The following is a 17,031-nucleotide window of genomic DNA, read 5'->3' on the forward strand; positions in this document are numbered from 1 at the left end:
GCGACGCCCCCTTCCCCTGGACAGACACCACCTTAACTAACACATTTTCTGGGGGAAACCCTGGGTCAGGCTAATTAAGTTTCATAATGCAAATGCATAATGCAAGTGTTCATCCAGAGCAAAATGATGTTTGCTATATATACAGTATATATACATCTTACCTTTTGCAGAAGCTGAATTGTAGCTGAGAGCATTTGATGCTTAAGTTCAAGATTTCCCTCCTTAAATATACCCACCTCGTCCTTCAGCCTGTAATAAAACCAAATAAATCCGATCTGATAACATCTGCTGACAGGGAATTATTCGGCAATACAATTGTGCATTTTTTGGCTTTTAAGGGATAAAGAAAAATAAGTAGGCTATGTTTTGAAATGTAAGCTGACTGTTGTCAAACTTGTCAAATAAAATATTACTCTAATATAACTCTAATACATAACTCGTGGCTCAACTATAGCTCATCTGTACAGTGCATGTGCGACCAGGGTTCACATCCTATCTCTCCATGTCACTTTTGAGTGAGAGTAGGCTTACGAAACACAACAATAGGGTTGACCCTACATATACTGCATACAGGAATGTACAGCGTTTAATTGACAAGCCACCTGCATAACCACAGTACCAATGATCAGTGTCCTTCATTGCAGGGTTTGCGAATACCATAATAGTAGCCTACCAAAATGCAAACCAACACGGAGGTTTACACAAGTAGCAAGAATGAGCCCAACAGGGGAGTCGTTCTTTTAATTAATATGTAGCCAACAGCACTACAGCTTCTACACACGCCATCTCCAGTGATTCAGGTTTATTTGCGCAGACGTGCACAAACATTGAATGAGCGCCGACACCACTACCCCCCTACCCCCCTAATTGCATGCCCCTTTACTTAGTAACAGTAAATTAAGAAATATTTTCGAATCTGGAAAATGTTTAGTTTCTTTTTGTTTTGGTCTGCAGCTCCATATAATATCCATGAGTCTTGAGTTAGTGAATTCGGCTAGCTTAACAGTGTGTGCTGATAACTAGCAAAAACCTGAGTAAAAAAACAACAACAAATAGGCCCGTTGCGAACCTGCATGTGTATCTCTTCTGCTCGAAGACAATGTGAGTGTGCATATAGTTCTGCATTATGTTGATTTTGATAATGTGTTGTTCACTGTGACGCTGTGCCGCCTCAGCAGCACATCGCACTACTACTTTTTGAGTAGAGTAGTTCATTATTGATGTATGTTATGCCAATTTCATGAATTATTTGGCCTATTAGCCTGTTTGATTTGCACTGAGCTCAATGAGCATCAAACAGGCTAATAGGCCTACTGGAAAATGCACCATGGCAATCTCTAGCTATGGTGAAGGGTATGTGATGATGTGGGGCTATTTTAATTTCAAGGGAACTTTATCAGGATGCATAATATCCTGGATCCATGAAATAGCTGGCCGTAAAAAATAAAACTCTGCCTGCCCCTATGTAAACCCTATGTGTTAAATTCCCATAGGGTTACATACAGTGGGTACGGGTTGAGAATGCACCTTTTGCCGCGGGCCTCCGAAGAGATCCCGTAGGCTGTCAAGCCGATTTTTTTTCGAGGCTAAGGCAATGTACCCAAACAACCACCAGGTGGCAGAAAGTTTCAACCCGCATTTCAACTGCATTTAAAGAGTCACTTCACCCCATAACTCCACCCACTTCACATTTCTGAAAACGGCTTTCAAAATGGGCGAGACGTTCTGAAATTTGGAGAGAGAGTGCAGCACTGCTGCAACCAATCAACCATGATGATTTCGTGTCAATCTGGGAATGAGTGCTGCAGACATGGCTTATCACAGGTAGGCTAATCAGGGCAGCAGGTGTTGGGGCGTTTCAGTCCTAATTTGTAACGACCCGGTGACGTAGTGTCGGACTTGAAGTGCAGGACAACGTCAGCATTCCAATAGTATTTTGGACCAACATGCCATGGCATGTTTTCGAACCGTAGTATGCGCGAGAGAGCAATATTTCCAATACAAAATCAGACGAAATGTTACTTTTGTCGACAAACACGATTTTTGTCAATATTAACCCTGGTAATAGTACAGTTCACCACTTATGAGTATTTTCAATCAATCAACAGCTCAAAAAAACTATTTTAGGGTGCAGTGACCCTTTAAGGGGGAATTCTCCCATGCGTGTAAGGGTGCCTAAGGGTGCGTAAGTCCAAAAAAACGCATTTCCCTCTAAGTGAATTCTGCCATCCACTTAAATCGGCCATTTATGCGTGGTAGAGAGAGTTGCGCGTTTTTGGTGGAGCAACCCCAAAATCTGGGCAACTCTTGCGCGCATTCTGCCATGGCTTAAGCAACTTTTCCTGCTACGCACTCTGGAGGGCTGGAATAAGGTCGAGCGCCACTACAAGGTGAAACAGCATATTGCTCATGTCGGCAGAAGGCCTAGTTCTAAATGCATGTAGGCAACATGGAATTTACAAATTGACATTACAGTATCAAAGGTGATGCTTATAAGCTGATACAGCTTCATGTTTTCCGCATTACAGTGTCACACGGTGGCATATTTCACGCCATTACCCTCACTGGCTTCATAGGCTACATTGTTAAATAGTGAAATTCCCGTTATAATCACCCACTTTCAGTATTGGAGCTTACCGATTATGCATCTTCAGTTTTAACTTGACGAGAAGTCATAATCCCATAGCATACTTCGTTCGAATCTGTCCGTTTCTTTCCAACTTCACCGAAGTCATCCATACATTTGCTCAGACGTCTGCACTATAGTAGAGCAGCATAGTTTATTCTCTTGTCTTTTCGTTATGCCAGTCTCTCTACTGTGTTCGAAGCTGCAGATGTCAGTCTACATATGTCTTTGCATAGATACAGTGCCAATAGAAAGTCATCATACCCTTTTGAAATAGTTCTTTTCTCTACCTAGTGTGAAGCATGGTGGGGGCAACATTATGTTGTGGGGATGTTTCTCTTCAGCGGGGACTGGGCAATTGGTCAGGATAGAGGGGAAAATGGATGCTGCCAAGTACACCCAAATGATTGAGGAAAACCTGCGTCCCTCTGCTAGACAGCTGAATATGGGCAGGTCATTCGCCTTCCAACACGGCAATGATCCTAAACATACTGTCAAAAGAACAAAGTAGTGGCTTAAGGATAGGATGGTGAATATCCTTGAGTGGCAAAGTCAGAGCCCTGACTTAAATCCTATAGAAAATCTGTGGATTGACTTGAAGAGAGCAGTCCATCACCATTCCCTACAGAATTTGACTGAATTTTAACAATTCTGCACGGAAGATTGGGCAAATATTCCCCAATTTAGGTGTGCAAAGCTATAATTGAGACATATCCAAACAGATTGAGGGCTGTAATGAAAGCAAAAGGAAGCTATACAAAGTATTAAATCAGGGGTATGATGACTTTTCCAACCCTGTTATTCTAGTTTTTAATTTTTTATTAATTTTCAGAACGGTTGACTTTTTTTTCATTATTTTGATGTTGTACAGCTAAATTTGTGAATAAAATTGAAAAAGATTGTTTTTAAAATGGGTTTTGATTTCAGGCTGTAAGACAAAAAAAGTAACTACTTCAAAAGGGTATGATGACTTTCTATAGGCACTGTAAATTGATATTATGCGAGGCAGCTGTCAGCGAAACCTTTTTGTCAACCGTGAGTTTTTGAATTATAAATCTACACACCTCAAGCACGTCTTGACACTTTATAAACAAACGTCAAAGCAAAAGTGAAATTTCGTTAAGTAATTTCTTTGTTAACCCTCTAACCGCCCAGGTTTTTTTGGATTTTTGCATAAAAAATTCAAAAGGCCATGGCTTGAAAGTGGTCCGAGATAAAGTCCTACTGTAAATGTGAAAATCATTGAGTATGAAGTAATGTTTATGAAGGGGGTCAATTTACTCATCTAATTTGCATATTATGACGTCACAGGATGGCAATAACGTCAAATTATGCACCTTTTAGTAAATACTGGTTGTTGAACACATTTGAGCAGTTTTACTTTGATTTTTGTAATTTCTCCTACATAACAAACGAACAGGACCACAGTCACATGTAAACCAACAATAGTAAACTATTAGTATTACCACAATCCCTATGTTACTATACAATAAAGTAGCCTGGTCAAATCAGTTCCTATTGCGGGTAACTTTGTAGTTCTCCAGAGCCCTATTTTTACTAGCCCTGCTGCCTGTACCATGTCAATTACAGACACTATCATCATGATTATCACTGGCACCTAGCACACCATGCTTATTTGAACCCTCTGGCCAATATTGCTGCAGGCAGACACTGACGTACACACACAAAGACGCACCTCCATTCACAGACGCATCTTCACTGTCACTGCAAATGGACGACCGATCATAATCTCCAAAAGGCAGATATTCTCCTTCAGAATCAGAGTAGGTGAATGGCAGACCCAAGACTTCATAACACATGAGTTTGTTTTTTAACATTTGCCGTTTTTCTGCTTCAATATGTGCATCGCGATCGCGCATTTTACTTCCGCGTTATAAACAGGAAATGAGTCTTCTTCTTGTGTTTCTCGCGAGTAATACAGGCACTTCCTGATAACTTTGTTACTCAAGTTTGGGCTTGAATCGAAGCTCTGGATGTCTGCCAACTAGTGGTGGAGAGTATAAAGGAGATTTGTCACCCTACTCGGATCTACCGTCTGTTTTAATCAGTGACGTTGCTTGTCGCCGTACGGCGCCTTGGGTCGGTTAGAGGGTTAAGCCATGTGATGACACCATTTTACTGTAGGCAGTTCTTTATTCAGTTCACCTTGCATATGTTTTCAAAATCAAAGACTGGTTGGTGTTCTTTCTGGATTTAAATGGCATTCAGAAGGTCAATGAGAAAGTCCACGTTCCACGTTTTCATATCAACCTAAATTAAGGAGGTGGTAGATACGTCTATTTTTTTTAAAATAAATCACGCCTCTTTCATAAGGCCGCCTTGATTCGGAATTTACGCTATGTGGGTGTGTCATAAGCTTGAATGGCAGAATGCGCGTAAAACATTGGTGCGCAACAGCCACGCGTTAAAAAAAGCTTAAGCGCTATTTACGCGCGAAGGGGAGAATTCCCCCTTAATGATGAAGACTGCATATCCGTCAATAGTCGACTCCTTTAATCTCATTTAATCATTAAAATGAAGGTGATGACTGGCGAAATTAATAGAAAGACGTTTCAATAAACCATCTATCTATTAAAGCAAGGAACGTCTGTCTGTGTGTCACTCTGTCTGTCTGTTCCACGCATAACTCTCGAACCGCTCATCCGACTGACCTAAAATTTGACACAGGTCTTGCTAATGACATGCGTGAGTGCAGTGCAAAGTTTGGTCGTTTTTGGACAAAAAATGACAAAGATATCGTTAAATTAAGCAAACTGAAATTCTACCGCTCTATAGCCACTCCCCTTCTCACTGTCACTTAGGCTACTCCAGCATAGAAAAAAACAACATAGGAAAAAAAAAAAGCCAAGCCGTCGGGCACTCATGTTGGTAAGCATGGCTGTACTCTACATCAACAACCGCGGTTGATGATTCGTTGATTATGGATAAAAGTTGATCTTGGATAAGCGTGGTGAGTCCGACACACATGCACCCATGTTGGTAAGCAGGCTGTAACATAGGAAACGTAACGTTGCATGGCTACTCCGCATCAACAACCGCGGTTGATGAGGGAAATAGACTTTAGCCTGCTCTACGAACGATTGTCACGTTGCAACTTTGAATAGAACACAACACTCAATGCATCCAACATGTCAAAACACTCACGTTTGGGAATGACTGTCCCTTGCATAGATGTTGCATAGTCCAGTAATTACAGTAAATCCCTCTGACACAGCACATCTGCATATGTGAACCGACAGCCCCGCACAGGCCAGATGTGCTTCCCGAGGGAACATCTATCTATTAATGCAAGGAACGTCTGTCTGTCTGTGTGTCACTCTGTCTGTCTGTGTGTTCCACGCTTAACTCTCAAACCACTCATCCAACTGACCTTAAATTTGACACATGTATTGCTAATGACATGCGTGAGTGCAGTGCAAAGTTTGGTCATGTTCGGACAAAAAATGACAAAGATATAGTTAAATTAAACAAAATACAACTCTGCCGCAATCCCACAATTCTACCGCTCTCTGCACTAGCCACTCCCCCTCACTCTCACTTACTCCCGCATAGAAACAAAAAAGCCCATTGCGCTGACAAACTCCGTGTTCATGGAAATTACGATGTCTCACGTAAACAACGGACCGTTTCAAGATTGTTCATGTTGGATAAACATGCTGAGTCCGACACACATGCACCCATGTTGGTAAGCAGGCTGTTTAAGTCACGTAACGTTGCATAGGCTACTCATCAACAACCGCGGTTGCCTTGCGCTTCATAGCACTGGCATGGCCATGGCATAGACGGGCCATGCATACGGTTAGCTTTAGGCTATAATTTCCCAACAACAGCAAAAACGCACGGGTATGTAATGTGTCTAATAGCCATTAGCTGCAACTCAAACGCCTTTCCCCTTCACCTTTTTATTACCTTGCAAAGAGTAAAGAGCTCTAACAGCACGGGCCTGATTCTCATCACCAATCTAACATGATCTACCTGCATCAACGTCATTGGGCAACACGTTTCTTGGAAAACATTGTTTGCAGGGGCACTGCACTAGTTGTTGAAATGAATGAAAATGGTTTTAGAAAGTCGCCTATAGGCCTATCAGAAGGAAATAGCCTTAAATTCAACCTGAACGACTCGATAGGCAACCTTAGATTCATTCATTCATTCATTCATTACGGTTACAAGACCGCATTTCCGTGAATAGGCTATAGTTGTCAAGGTGAAGACGAAAGAGATGGACAAGATGCACATTAGGCTACATTTATATGCTAGGAATACTTAGAAATGTTTATAGGCTATTTTAAAACGGAGGGGCGGTCTTATGTTGCCCCTTTGCGGTTGCAGTTTTAATTACAAAGTCCCGAACCTTCGGGATTCCCGATGTGCGGCAAAGAAAGGAGCATTCTCAACCCGTACCATCTGTACGTAGCCTAGGCATACTAAGTAAGCCCAAATAAATCCATATAAGAGAACTTTGTCCAAGTCCATAGTTGCCCGCAGATGAATGATTTGGCCGAAACTAGGCTAATGTAAATTTGACGAGTTTCATCTGAAAATAATTCATAACAATCGCTCAGCTCTCAGCAGACCTGGGCTCAATCCCTGCCGTGAACTACATATTGGACTGCTTATTTGTCTTTATTTTAAAACGTTTGGATAAAACCATTAACGAAAAATAATTGTTCGTTGACGTTGAAAAACGGTTACTGAAATCAGTAATGTAAGGTGTAACATTTCACTTGCAGTGAGATTTGAACCCGGGCCACTTGAATGTTAAACGAGCGAGCTAGCGTTGTGCCACTCGCTGCTATATAAAACGGGATCCAATATCATAATAGGCTAAATAGTTTGTACAATAGTAAACTATTTACAGCAAATATGTAAGAAAATGTTTATAGCCTACATTAGTCTGAGCTTTAAAGATACAACTGTAGAAGATATACAACGTAGAAGATATACAACTATGAATGTACGTAGGTGTAGTGGCACCTTGTTGGTTCTAAGTCTTCTGTACCACTTTTTGAAGTCAGTCTAATAACAACAAGTAATTGAAACACGAGGAAACCAAAACATCTTCTTTTGAAATGTATACTTATAAAAACATAAAATTATACAGACATGGCTCACGGTCAAAAAACTGTGTTGCTTCCAACGTCTCTGACTTCAAAACTAAACTAATAATGTCCAATCAATTACGCTATGACGTAGTGCTATCTTATTGGAAGCTCAAAATACTGCAACGTTATCAGACTTGAACATTACCAAATTATGCATTTTAAAACAATACACATCTGTCATTAAAATAAATAACATAATACATATTGCACATATATAAACTATATGTTTTATGGTAAAATATTATCCTCATGCCCGACTGACAGGAAACTTATGGGAACCCTTGCGACATCTGCTGTGAGAAAAGAGAATAGCAGCCTGGAAAAACATGGTCGAATGTGAAACTCGCATTGTTGTCACATAAGTAATAGCAAAATAGCTCTAAACTAGCTTGTACCGGTGTGCTTTTGATCATGTAAAAATACTGGGTGATAAAACACGCGTATTTAGGAAAAGTCATGAACGTAGGGTCCTGGAATATATAGAGTGAAAAGATTTTTTTTTCTTCTTATCACTGCAGTCAAAAGACCGCAGCCCGGCAGTTCTAGGTATATCTAGGTTAAACCAACATGGCGCTTCTAGTAATATGTCTCAGCGGTCAAATGACCGGCGTTTGGCGCTTCTAGTGTTAATGACCTCATGTCGGAATGGCACGTTTGAAAAAAAAGTTAAATACCGCCACTGCGACCATGAAAACAGAAAATGCCGGAGTGGTGGGACCTTTTCCATAAAGAGACATGCCTCCACTACGACAATTGGACGTCAATGTCGGAGTATACCCAGCAGATACCAGCTGGGTTGTAAAACATTCGAAAACTCTGCAACTGCGATCTGAGATGCTGAGCGTCATGTCTCTTTTCTCCGCTTGTCACCAGCGCGGTTTTATCGTGTTTTTCCGGCATGAGCCGAACCTGTATGTTATTAGGGCGGTCTTATGTTGCCCCATTGCGGTTGCAGTTTTAATTACAAATGCTGCACCCTTCGGGATTCCCGATGTGCGGCAAAGAAACCCGTTCTCAACCCGTACCATCTGTAGGGGGTCAAATACTTCCTTCCCCCTAGCATTTAGAAAGAACATTTATTTATCTACGATACATTCTTCAATCACAAAGAAAATTGGTGTACTTAGCGGTTTTATTTGTACTCATTTTTTTTAATTAAAGGAATATTTCGGTATTTTACACTTTAAGTCCGTTTTCTGTATTGCCTATCATGAAAACGAGTGTTTGAGACCGAAATCTCGACGATTGAACCCGTTTGTGGAATATGTCAGATTTAGAATGGAGCTCTGTATGGCTTTAACATTGCTCGCTTTGTGCATGCTCTATTCTGTCCTTAAAACACCCCTAAACGTTCATTTTTAAAAGCAGCTCCTCCTCCTCCTACTCAAGCGAGTAGATGCAGCCAGATGATAAATGAATGGGTAATGTCCAGGCTTTCGCGAAAAATATAGATTTGATTAGGTTGAGACAACAAGTCCGTATAAGATGACAAATTTCTTAAAGGCTGGTCAGAATAGTGGAAAATAATAGTTTATTTTACTGTCTATGGAGAATAACATGTGAGTTTGAGAGCCGTTGGACCCGGAAAACTATTTATTATCCCATTATTACATCATCACTTAAAAACCGAATAGCATTGAATGCATCGACCTCACAAAGGAAAATGAGAGTTCCGAGCCGTGGCACAGGCCAAAAAGCAAAAAATGTAATACAAGAACTGTGCGTACCTCTACACCAGTAAACTCAGATGTTAACTCCAGGCCTCGTATCGGAAATACAGATAGATCAGCAAACTGCAATCGGGCCTGTGGCCCTAGGGGAGACCCAGAGCCCCTAAAACTATGGAACAGATTTGAATGCCTCCAGGACGTGAGAGAGGAATTTCCCAGGGAAAATCTCAAAGCAGGCAGCGATCAAACCACAACAATAGAAAGATGGGCACAGACAAGAAGCAACACTCGGCACCTGTTCATCCCACAACCCTCGTTCTAGGCGACTCAGCTGTGAGACTTTTAAATGGGGAAAGGATGGTTGTATGTTGTTTCCCAAATGTTTCAGTGTCTGACACAAAAAACAAACTGACAGAACTGGTGTCAAAATATGCAACTATCAAGCGCATCATTGTGCATGTTGGTGCAAATGACATTTACAAAGAACAACTCTATGTCCAAGAAGATTTCAAGGAACTTTTCACTGCCCTATTTGGGCTTGGATTACAAACTTTCATCAGTGGCCCACACCTGGCTCGCAAAAACATGCTTTTCAATTGGGATGAATTCTATTGACAATTTCAAGCTTTTCTGGAATCACAGGGAATATTTCAGACCAAAGAGCACAGAGCTGAGTTGGACTGGAGCCAAGATCTTAACCCAAAACTATCACCTCTCTCTCTCGCACCCAAATTTTTTTCTGCCAACCTTGAGCCAAGCCTCTGATAAGCGCTCAGTAGCCACACAGACGGAACAAACAGGACATCAACATGCAGACCTTGGAGAAACATAAACAACCAGAACAACAATGCCCAGCCATGTCCACTGGACCTGATAAGGTGGGTACTGCTGAAATGATTCATAGTCAATCACTGGCGTCAAACTCTGCACAATCTCAGCAAACAAATGGATGTAATGGGCAGGAGGAGATAGCACCTATCAAAGCTGCTGGGGGGCTATCAGAAAGGAAGGGTCATGTACCAGTGCCCCTCCCCATCTCTGACTCCTTGCCACCACAAAGCCACAACAGCATGGAGTCAGGGTTCATACACATTTCCACCAGAGAATTTCCATGACTTTGCCATGACTTTTCCAAGATTTTTTCACAAATTTCCATGACCTTATATTTCTCAAAACCTCACATCAACTGGTGCTACATTAATAATAGATATGACATGTGGGATAACGGGATGGTTACCTAGAAGGAATGCTCTCAAAACATAAAAATTTGCCGGTTGTGACGCAAGTGTGAGACATGACCTGCCCAAATGAGATATGTTTCTGAGTTGAATTGGATGAAGCAAATTTCCATGACTTTTCCAAAACTTTTGGGGTGTTTTTTGTTTTTCAAAACCTTTCCAGGCCTGGAAATTGCCATTTTCAAATTCCATAACTTTTCCAGGTTATCAATCCTTGTACTGTGAAACTTCTGTTGCCGTTGTCTATGAGCCGTATCCACCCCTCATTTCATGTCTCCCAGTTGCGCCCTCTGGCCTCAAGCCCTCTGTTTCCCCCTGTCAAAGCCTGTCAAAGAACTTCGCTTTGCCCAAACGCTCCACCAGGTCATCAATCCTTGGCATTGGGTAAGGATCAAACTTAGCCTGGGTGTTGACTTTCCTGAAGTCCAGGCAGAATCGTAGGCCTCCGTCCTTCTTAGGCACCAGGATGATTGGGCTGCTCCACTCACTGAAGGAAGGCTCGATTGCTCCCAGCTGCACCATCATGTCCAGCTCCTCCTTCAGGACTGGCAGCAGGCGTTCTGGCACCCGATACGATGGTTGTCTCACCGGCTGCTCCTCCTTCAGCACGATCCGGTGCTCCACCAACGCTGTCCGTCCTGGTCGCTCCATGAAGAGGTCTTCAGGCAAGATGTGGCTGAGCTCACGCTGTCGTCCCTCCGGCAGATGACTCAGGTCCAGCTTGCTCTTCTCCTCCTGGCCCGGCAGGTACTGCTCGCTGTACTCCTCCTCCTCCTCGACTGCTCGGATCAGCATCGCAGACACCGCTGGCTCCGGTCTCTCACTCCACTTCTTCAACATGTTGACATGGAAGACTTGATGTTTCTTGCGTCGGTCTGGCATGTGGACCTCGTAGGTCACTGGTCCCATCTTCGACACAGCATAGGGCCCCTGCCATTTCGCCAGCAGCTTGTTCTCTGAGCTGGGCAACAACAGCAAGACCTTCTCCCCAGGCTGGAAAGAGCAGGTACGGGCTGACCGGTCATACCATGCCTTCTGTCGACCCTGCGCCCTCTGGAGGTTCTCTTGAGCCATAGCAGCTGCAAGCTTCTCCCTCATATTGAGGACGTAGGTGATGACGTCTGTCTTGCCTGAGGTTTCTCCTTTCCAGGTCTCCTTTAAAACATCCAGTGGGCCTCGAACCTGGTGTGCATACAACAGCTCGAAGGGTGAGAATCCCGTTGATGCTTGAGGGACCTCTCTGTATGCGAACAGCAAGTAGGGTAGCCACTGGTCCCAGTCCTTTCCAGTGTCATCCACAAACTTCCTGAGCATGTTCACCAGGGTTTGGTTGAACCGCTCAACTAGTCCATCAGTCTGTGGGTGGTAAGGAGTGGTTCTGACTCGCTTTATGCCTAACAGATCGTAAACTTGACGGAGAGTCTTGCTCATAAAGTTGGGGCCCTGATCTGTTAAGACCTCCTGGGGAATCCCTACCCTGGAGAACAGGTGTAACATGGCCGTAGCAACCTTTTTAGCAGTGACCTCTCTCATGGGGAAAGCTTCCGGGTATCTGGTGGCATAGTCACAGACTACTAAATTGAATCTGTTCCCTGACTTGCTCCTCTCCAGGGGACCAACTATGTCTATCCCTATCCTCTGAAAGGGAGTGTCAACAACAGGTAAGGGGATTAAAGGGGCATGGGCGAGGCCTTTGCCTCCTGACAGCTGGCACTGGGGACAGGACTTACAAAAGCTCTTCACCTCTCCAAAAAGCCCTGGCCAATAAAAACGCTTGCTGATTCTCTGCAATGTTTTCATGTAAGCTAAGTGTCCAGCCCAGGGTATAGTGTGACCTAGCTCCAACACCTCTTTTCTGAACTTGTGGGGCACCACTAGCTGAAATCCCTCCTCACTCTGCCTGTACAGGAGGTTGTTCTGCAAAATGTAGCCTTCTTTTCCAAGTGCAGGCACAAAACAAGAACCATCTTCAGCTTTCTTGAATAATGAACCCAGGGTGGGGTCTGCACGCTGTTCTTTAGCAAGATCATTAAAAGTCATGTCAGTCTCAGACAAACTGGGGGGATCCACATCTGACTCTGGCTGTATGTGTGAGTGCTCTAAAATCTCTCCCACTGTTTGTCTGCATCTCTCACACCTCTCTTCTCTGGTGTGTGTGTGCTGTGCTGGAATGTCTTCTCCATGATAAGGCAATTCTGACATGTCTTCCTGCTGCTGTTCCCTGGCCATAGCTCTAGTGACTACACCACACCAAGCAGTCTTGCTCACTAGCTCTGGCAGTACAGGAAGATCCTGCCCTAACAGCACCGGATAGGGAAGCTTTGGGACTAGCCCTACCCTAAGTAGATATGTCTGACCACACACTCCAACATACACATCTGCTGTGCTGTGCTCGCTCTGATCACCATGGACACAAAAGACAGTAAGCTTGTCACCAAAGTTCTTGAGCTCATGGGGGGACTAGATCAGCTTGCACCAATGTCTGTGAACAGCCTGTGTCTATGAGAGCTGTGACCAGCTTGCCATTAAGTTCGATGGTAATAACAGGGTCCCTGTTCTGCTGGGTCTTAAAGGGTGGGGTGGGGTTGGGAACATAGCATAGGTGGGTGTACTTAGACTTTCTGAGGGGGCAAGAGGGGCTCTTATGACCTTCCCTACCACAATTGAAACATGAAATGCCTTGGGGCTTGCCACTATCAGGGGGGAGGGGCTTTGTGTTTCTATTATGGCTAGGGGTAGCTTCAAAACAACTCCTCTACCAACACCATCAGACTTACCCCTGGGCTTGTCTGTCCAGCATTCCAGCATAGCGGTAGCTCCTGGGGCCTCTGTGTGCTGCGAACATTTTTTCCACCAGTCTGGCGGCCTCAGCTGCTGTTGCTGGGTTGTGCTCTTTCACCCAAGTCTTCACCTCTGGATAGAGGACTCTGAGGTACTGCTCCAGCACCATAGTCTCCATGAGGTCCTCCCTGCTGCTCTGGTCGTACTTGACCCACTTGCAGAAGAGATCCTTCAGCCGGACGTAAAGCTCCTGTGGCGTCTCTTCCGGACTGATCTCCAAGGCTCTAAACTGCAGGCGGTAAGTCTCTGAGTTAATTTCATACTTTTTTAGCACGGCTTCTTTTAAAAGGTCATAGTCCAACGTGCTCTCTGAATCCATAGCAACGAATGCACTCCGGGCCTTGCCAATCAGGAGCGGAATGAGATGTATGGCCCAGTCATCCTTTGGCCAGTCAAAAGCTGTGGCGAGATGCTCAAAGGTGGTTAAGTAGTGCTCGATGTTGTCAGCGTCTTCCAGCTTAGCCATCTTTGGTTTGTAGCCTCTAGGTCCTCTGCTCGGGGTTGATGGTGGCTCCCGTAAAGGCTCCTCTGGGTCTTGTGGAAGTGGTGTGTTCCCCCGTTCCCGGGTCACCTCCACATCCAGCTGCAGTTGAGTCACCTGATGAGTGAGGACTTGGAACTGATGAGCCTGCCTGGATGACTCCTTCTCCAGCCTCTCATCTCTGGCCTGTTGCACATCCATGAACGACTCGAACATCTTTGCCAGGCGGTTGATAGCAGGGTCCGGTGTGGCGGGTTCTGGAGTGGGCTCCGTTGGCTCAGTGTCGCCCCCTATCGCTCCAGCTTCTCCCACCTTCTTCTTCTTGCTGGCCATCTTGGCTTACCGCAGTACTTCACCTCCGTCTGACTCTTTATCCCACTTCTGACACCAAATGCGGCAGGATAGCCGATGGCAGAGTCAGGGAGGATGCAAGTTTTCTTAAAAAGTCTTTTCTTTTATTTTTCTTCTTTTTCAAATATCTTTTCCTTAAAATGTGCAATTATTTACAGTGTCAGGAATGGTCAAAAATGCAAAACAAAAACTGTTCAAAACGAAAAAATAAATGGGCATCAAGTTGCCAGGCTATGTCTATCAATAAGACCCTGCACATTTTACCATTCATCTATAGTTTTCTCCCAGTATCATCTTTCTGCACAACCACCTTGCATCACTTTGCACTCCTCTCTCACAACTGAGGCCATGGGGCCTAATACAGCCTTAGGCTAACTGTAGCCCCACCCACTAGATTACCCCATTACTAACAAAAATCAAATTATCTAAGTAATCACATAATAATAACCAAATAATAAACCAAATAAACAAACAACCAATATACAAAGACATACAAACGGTTTCCCCCTCCAAAACCACATTTGTAGACATAAATCCCATAATAGTAATAAACACAAAAACACCCCTGCAATAATGGTTCCCACCACCAATCACCCGCGAAACCCCTCTATTTTAACTATGTGGAACATTCCCTCGGTTTCCCCACGTAAACCAGGAAGTTGAACGGAGTTCGGGACGGTAGTGAGTTAACTATCAACGGATATAATTACAAAGCTTTAACCAAATAAATGAGAAGTTTGACAGCCAGTGTGGACAATTTCATTATATGATACCAGAAGACGTTAATACAGATGGGAGATGAATATGACAATGAATATAGTTCGAGATGTATATGAATGGAGTCACGCACAAACATTTGCTACTTAAGAATGCCGGTAGGCCTTTCCCTGCACCTTAAACAGCAAAGCACGTTAGCTGGTCTTTATGGCAAATGGTGGTAAATGACATAAGTAAACGGTAATGACAGTGATATGACACGGAGAACAGCGGTAGCACAGTTTGAATGTTAACGCCGGCGTTTGGCTGGCTGCACGCTGCGTGAGCACGTCACGGTAGGGCTGGGCGATAATTCGATCTCGAATCGGGATCGCGATAAATAATTTAACGATTTCGATAATATGCTTGGGACATATAATTCGATACGAATTTTTAATATTCAACATTTGGAAAGCTGCACCGAGAGACAGTGTTTCAGACGGACCCTTTTCAAAGCTGCACTTCTTTGAGAGGCGTGGTGAAAGTAAACAGTAGAGTTGCAGAAACACCTGGATGTTTTCCCCTTTCAGTATGACGTTTAAGGCTTAGTTTTTACTTTGATAACGGATTTATTTATGGCTGTATGCACATAATGCCTTAAATGGTTTTCTTAGTTAAAGAAAAACGTTATGGGACTTACTGCATTGAAAGTTATTTTCCGGTAGGTTAGCCTACAGAAAAGATTGTTCTGCTGAATAACTGCTGGCTAGTACGATGTTAGTTAAAAACCCACCGAACACAGTAAAGCTTAATGATCTTATCATTCATCTTACCTTAATAATATTCGCTGAAATTATCCAGGTAGCAAGTAAACCAATTATTAGCTGGCAGTGACATGATCCTGACTGTCATCAGTGCATTAACGTTTTGCCTAGCGAACCGAACCGAAGCTGTGTATGCTAACATTACATCCACGTGAATTCTGTTAACGTTAGCCACTACTAACGCTATATGTAAACCACACAATAACAATACAGCAGTTCTGATAGGCCTATTTTGACAGAATAAGCATTAGCGGAGAATTTCATATTCAGTTGTTAAAAGTAGTCAAGCCCATGCAAATAGTCTCTTAACTAAGTCACACAAATATTTCCTTTTTAGATTTAGGCTACTTGAAAACTGTAATGTACGGCTACCTGAGCTTGAACTTGAACCAGTATAATTATTGCAAGTTGGTAAGCTATTGCAAGTATTTGTTTATAAAATATGTTTGTGAAATTTGCACAGTAAAAGATCTGTATTTTAACTGCAATTGTCTATGCATTCTGATTCCTCACTTCATTAGAATCATGAGTGCCTCTTCTTTGTAAACAGCATCATTTTTGGGGCCATGTAAACCTTATTACTACTAGTGTGGAATTATTCTACAATATTCACTCATCATTACAGTAATAGACCATTCTAAGTCTCTACTGCAGTAATTCCTCGCTCATCCAGTAAAAAATGCTGAGAACACCTGATTATGCATGGAAAAGTCATATACTGTAAAACCGTTTTGAAAAATACAGTGATATACATTTTTGGTCATACTACTCAGCACTAATCTCTTGTTTCTTCAAGCTTCAGGATGTCCCTCACATTAGCAGCATCTGCAAAACTGTATCGTGATAAGAATCGAGAATCGATCAATATGGAAAAACATATTGTGATATTTTTTTTTTTCCATATCGCCCAGCCCTACGTCACGGCTCAGTCCGTGACAAAGCCCCTCCGCTAGGGCTGGGCGATATGGCAAAAAAATTGATCACGATTATTTTTCCCATATTGAACGATCTCGATTTTTAATCACAATTTTTTTATCAGACGCACTTTGCATCCGTCGGGCTCATAGGGTCAGGGCTCCAGACTAACTTTTTGCGTTGGTTGCACCGGTGCTTTTTTTTTTAGGTGCACCAGCACAAAATTTAGGTGCACCCACATTTTTCATTGCATCGCCTTTAAC

General features: G+C 43.2%; 1 protein-coding gene across 3 annotated transcripts in view; it reads right to left on the minus strand.

Annotated features, from left to right (window-relative positions):
• Window positions 1–17,031, minus strand: part of ccdc172 (coiled-coil domain containing 172) — a 68,297-nt gene that overhangs the window by 13,591 nt on the left and 37,675 nt on the right. For 2 of the 3 annotated variants that reach the window (XM_062520267.1, XM_062520266.1), the window contains exon 7: window positions 162–249. The exons of the other annotated variant lie outside the window; for it this stretch is intronic. In XM_062520267.1, coding sequence (XP_062376251.1) covers window positions 162–249 — 88 coding nt within the window. The remainder of the gene's footprint in view (window positions 1–161; window positions 250–17,031) is intronic. 3 annotated transcript variants of the gene reach the window in all.

This window comes from Sardina pilchardus, chromosome 18 (genome assembly GCF_963854185.1).
Source record: "Sardina pilchardus chromosome 18, fSarPil1.1, whole genome shotgun sequence".
NCBI lineage: Eukaryota > Metazoa > Chordata > Actinopteri > Clupeiformes > Clupeidae > Sardina > Sardina pilchardus.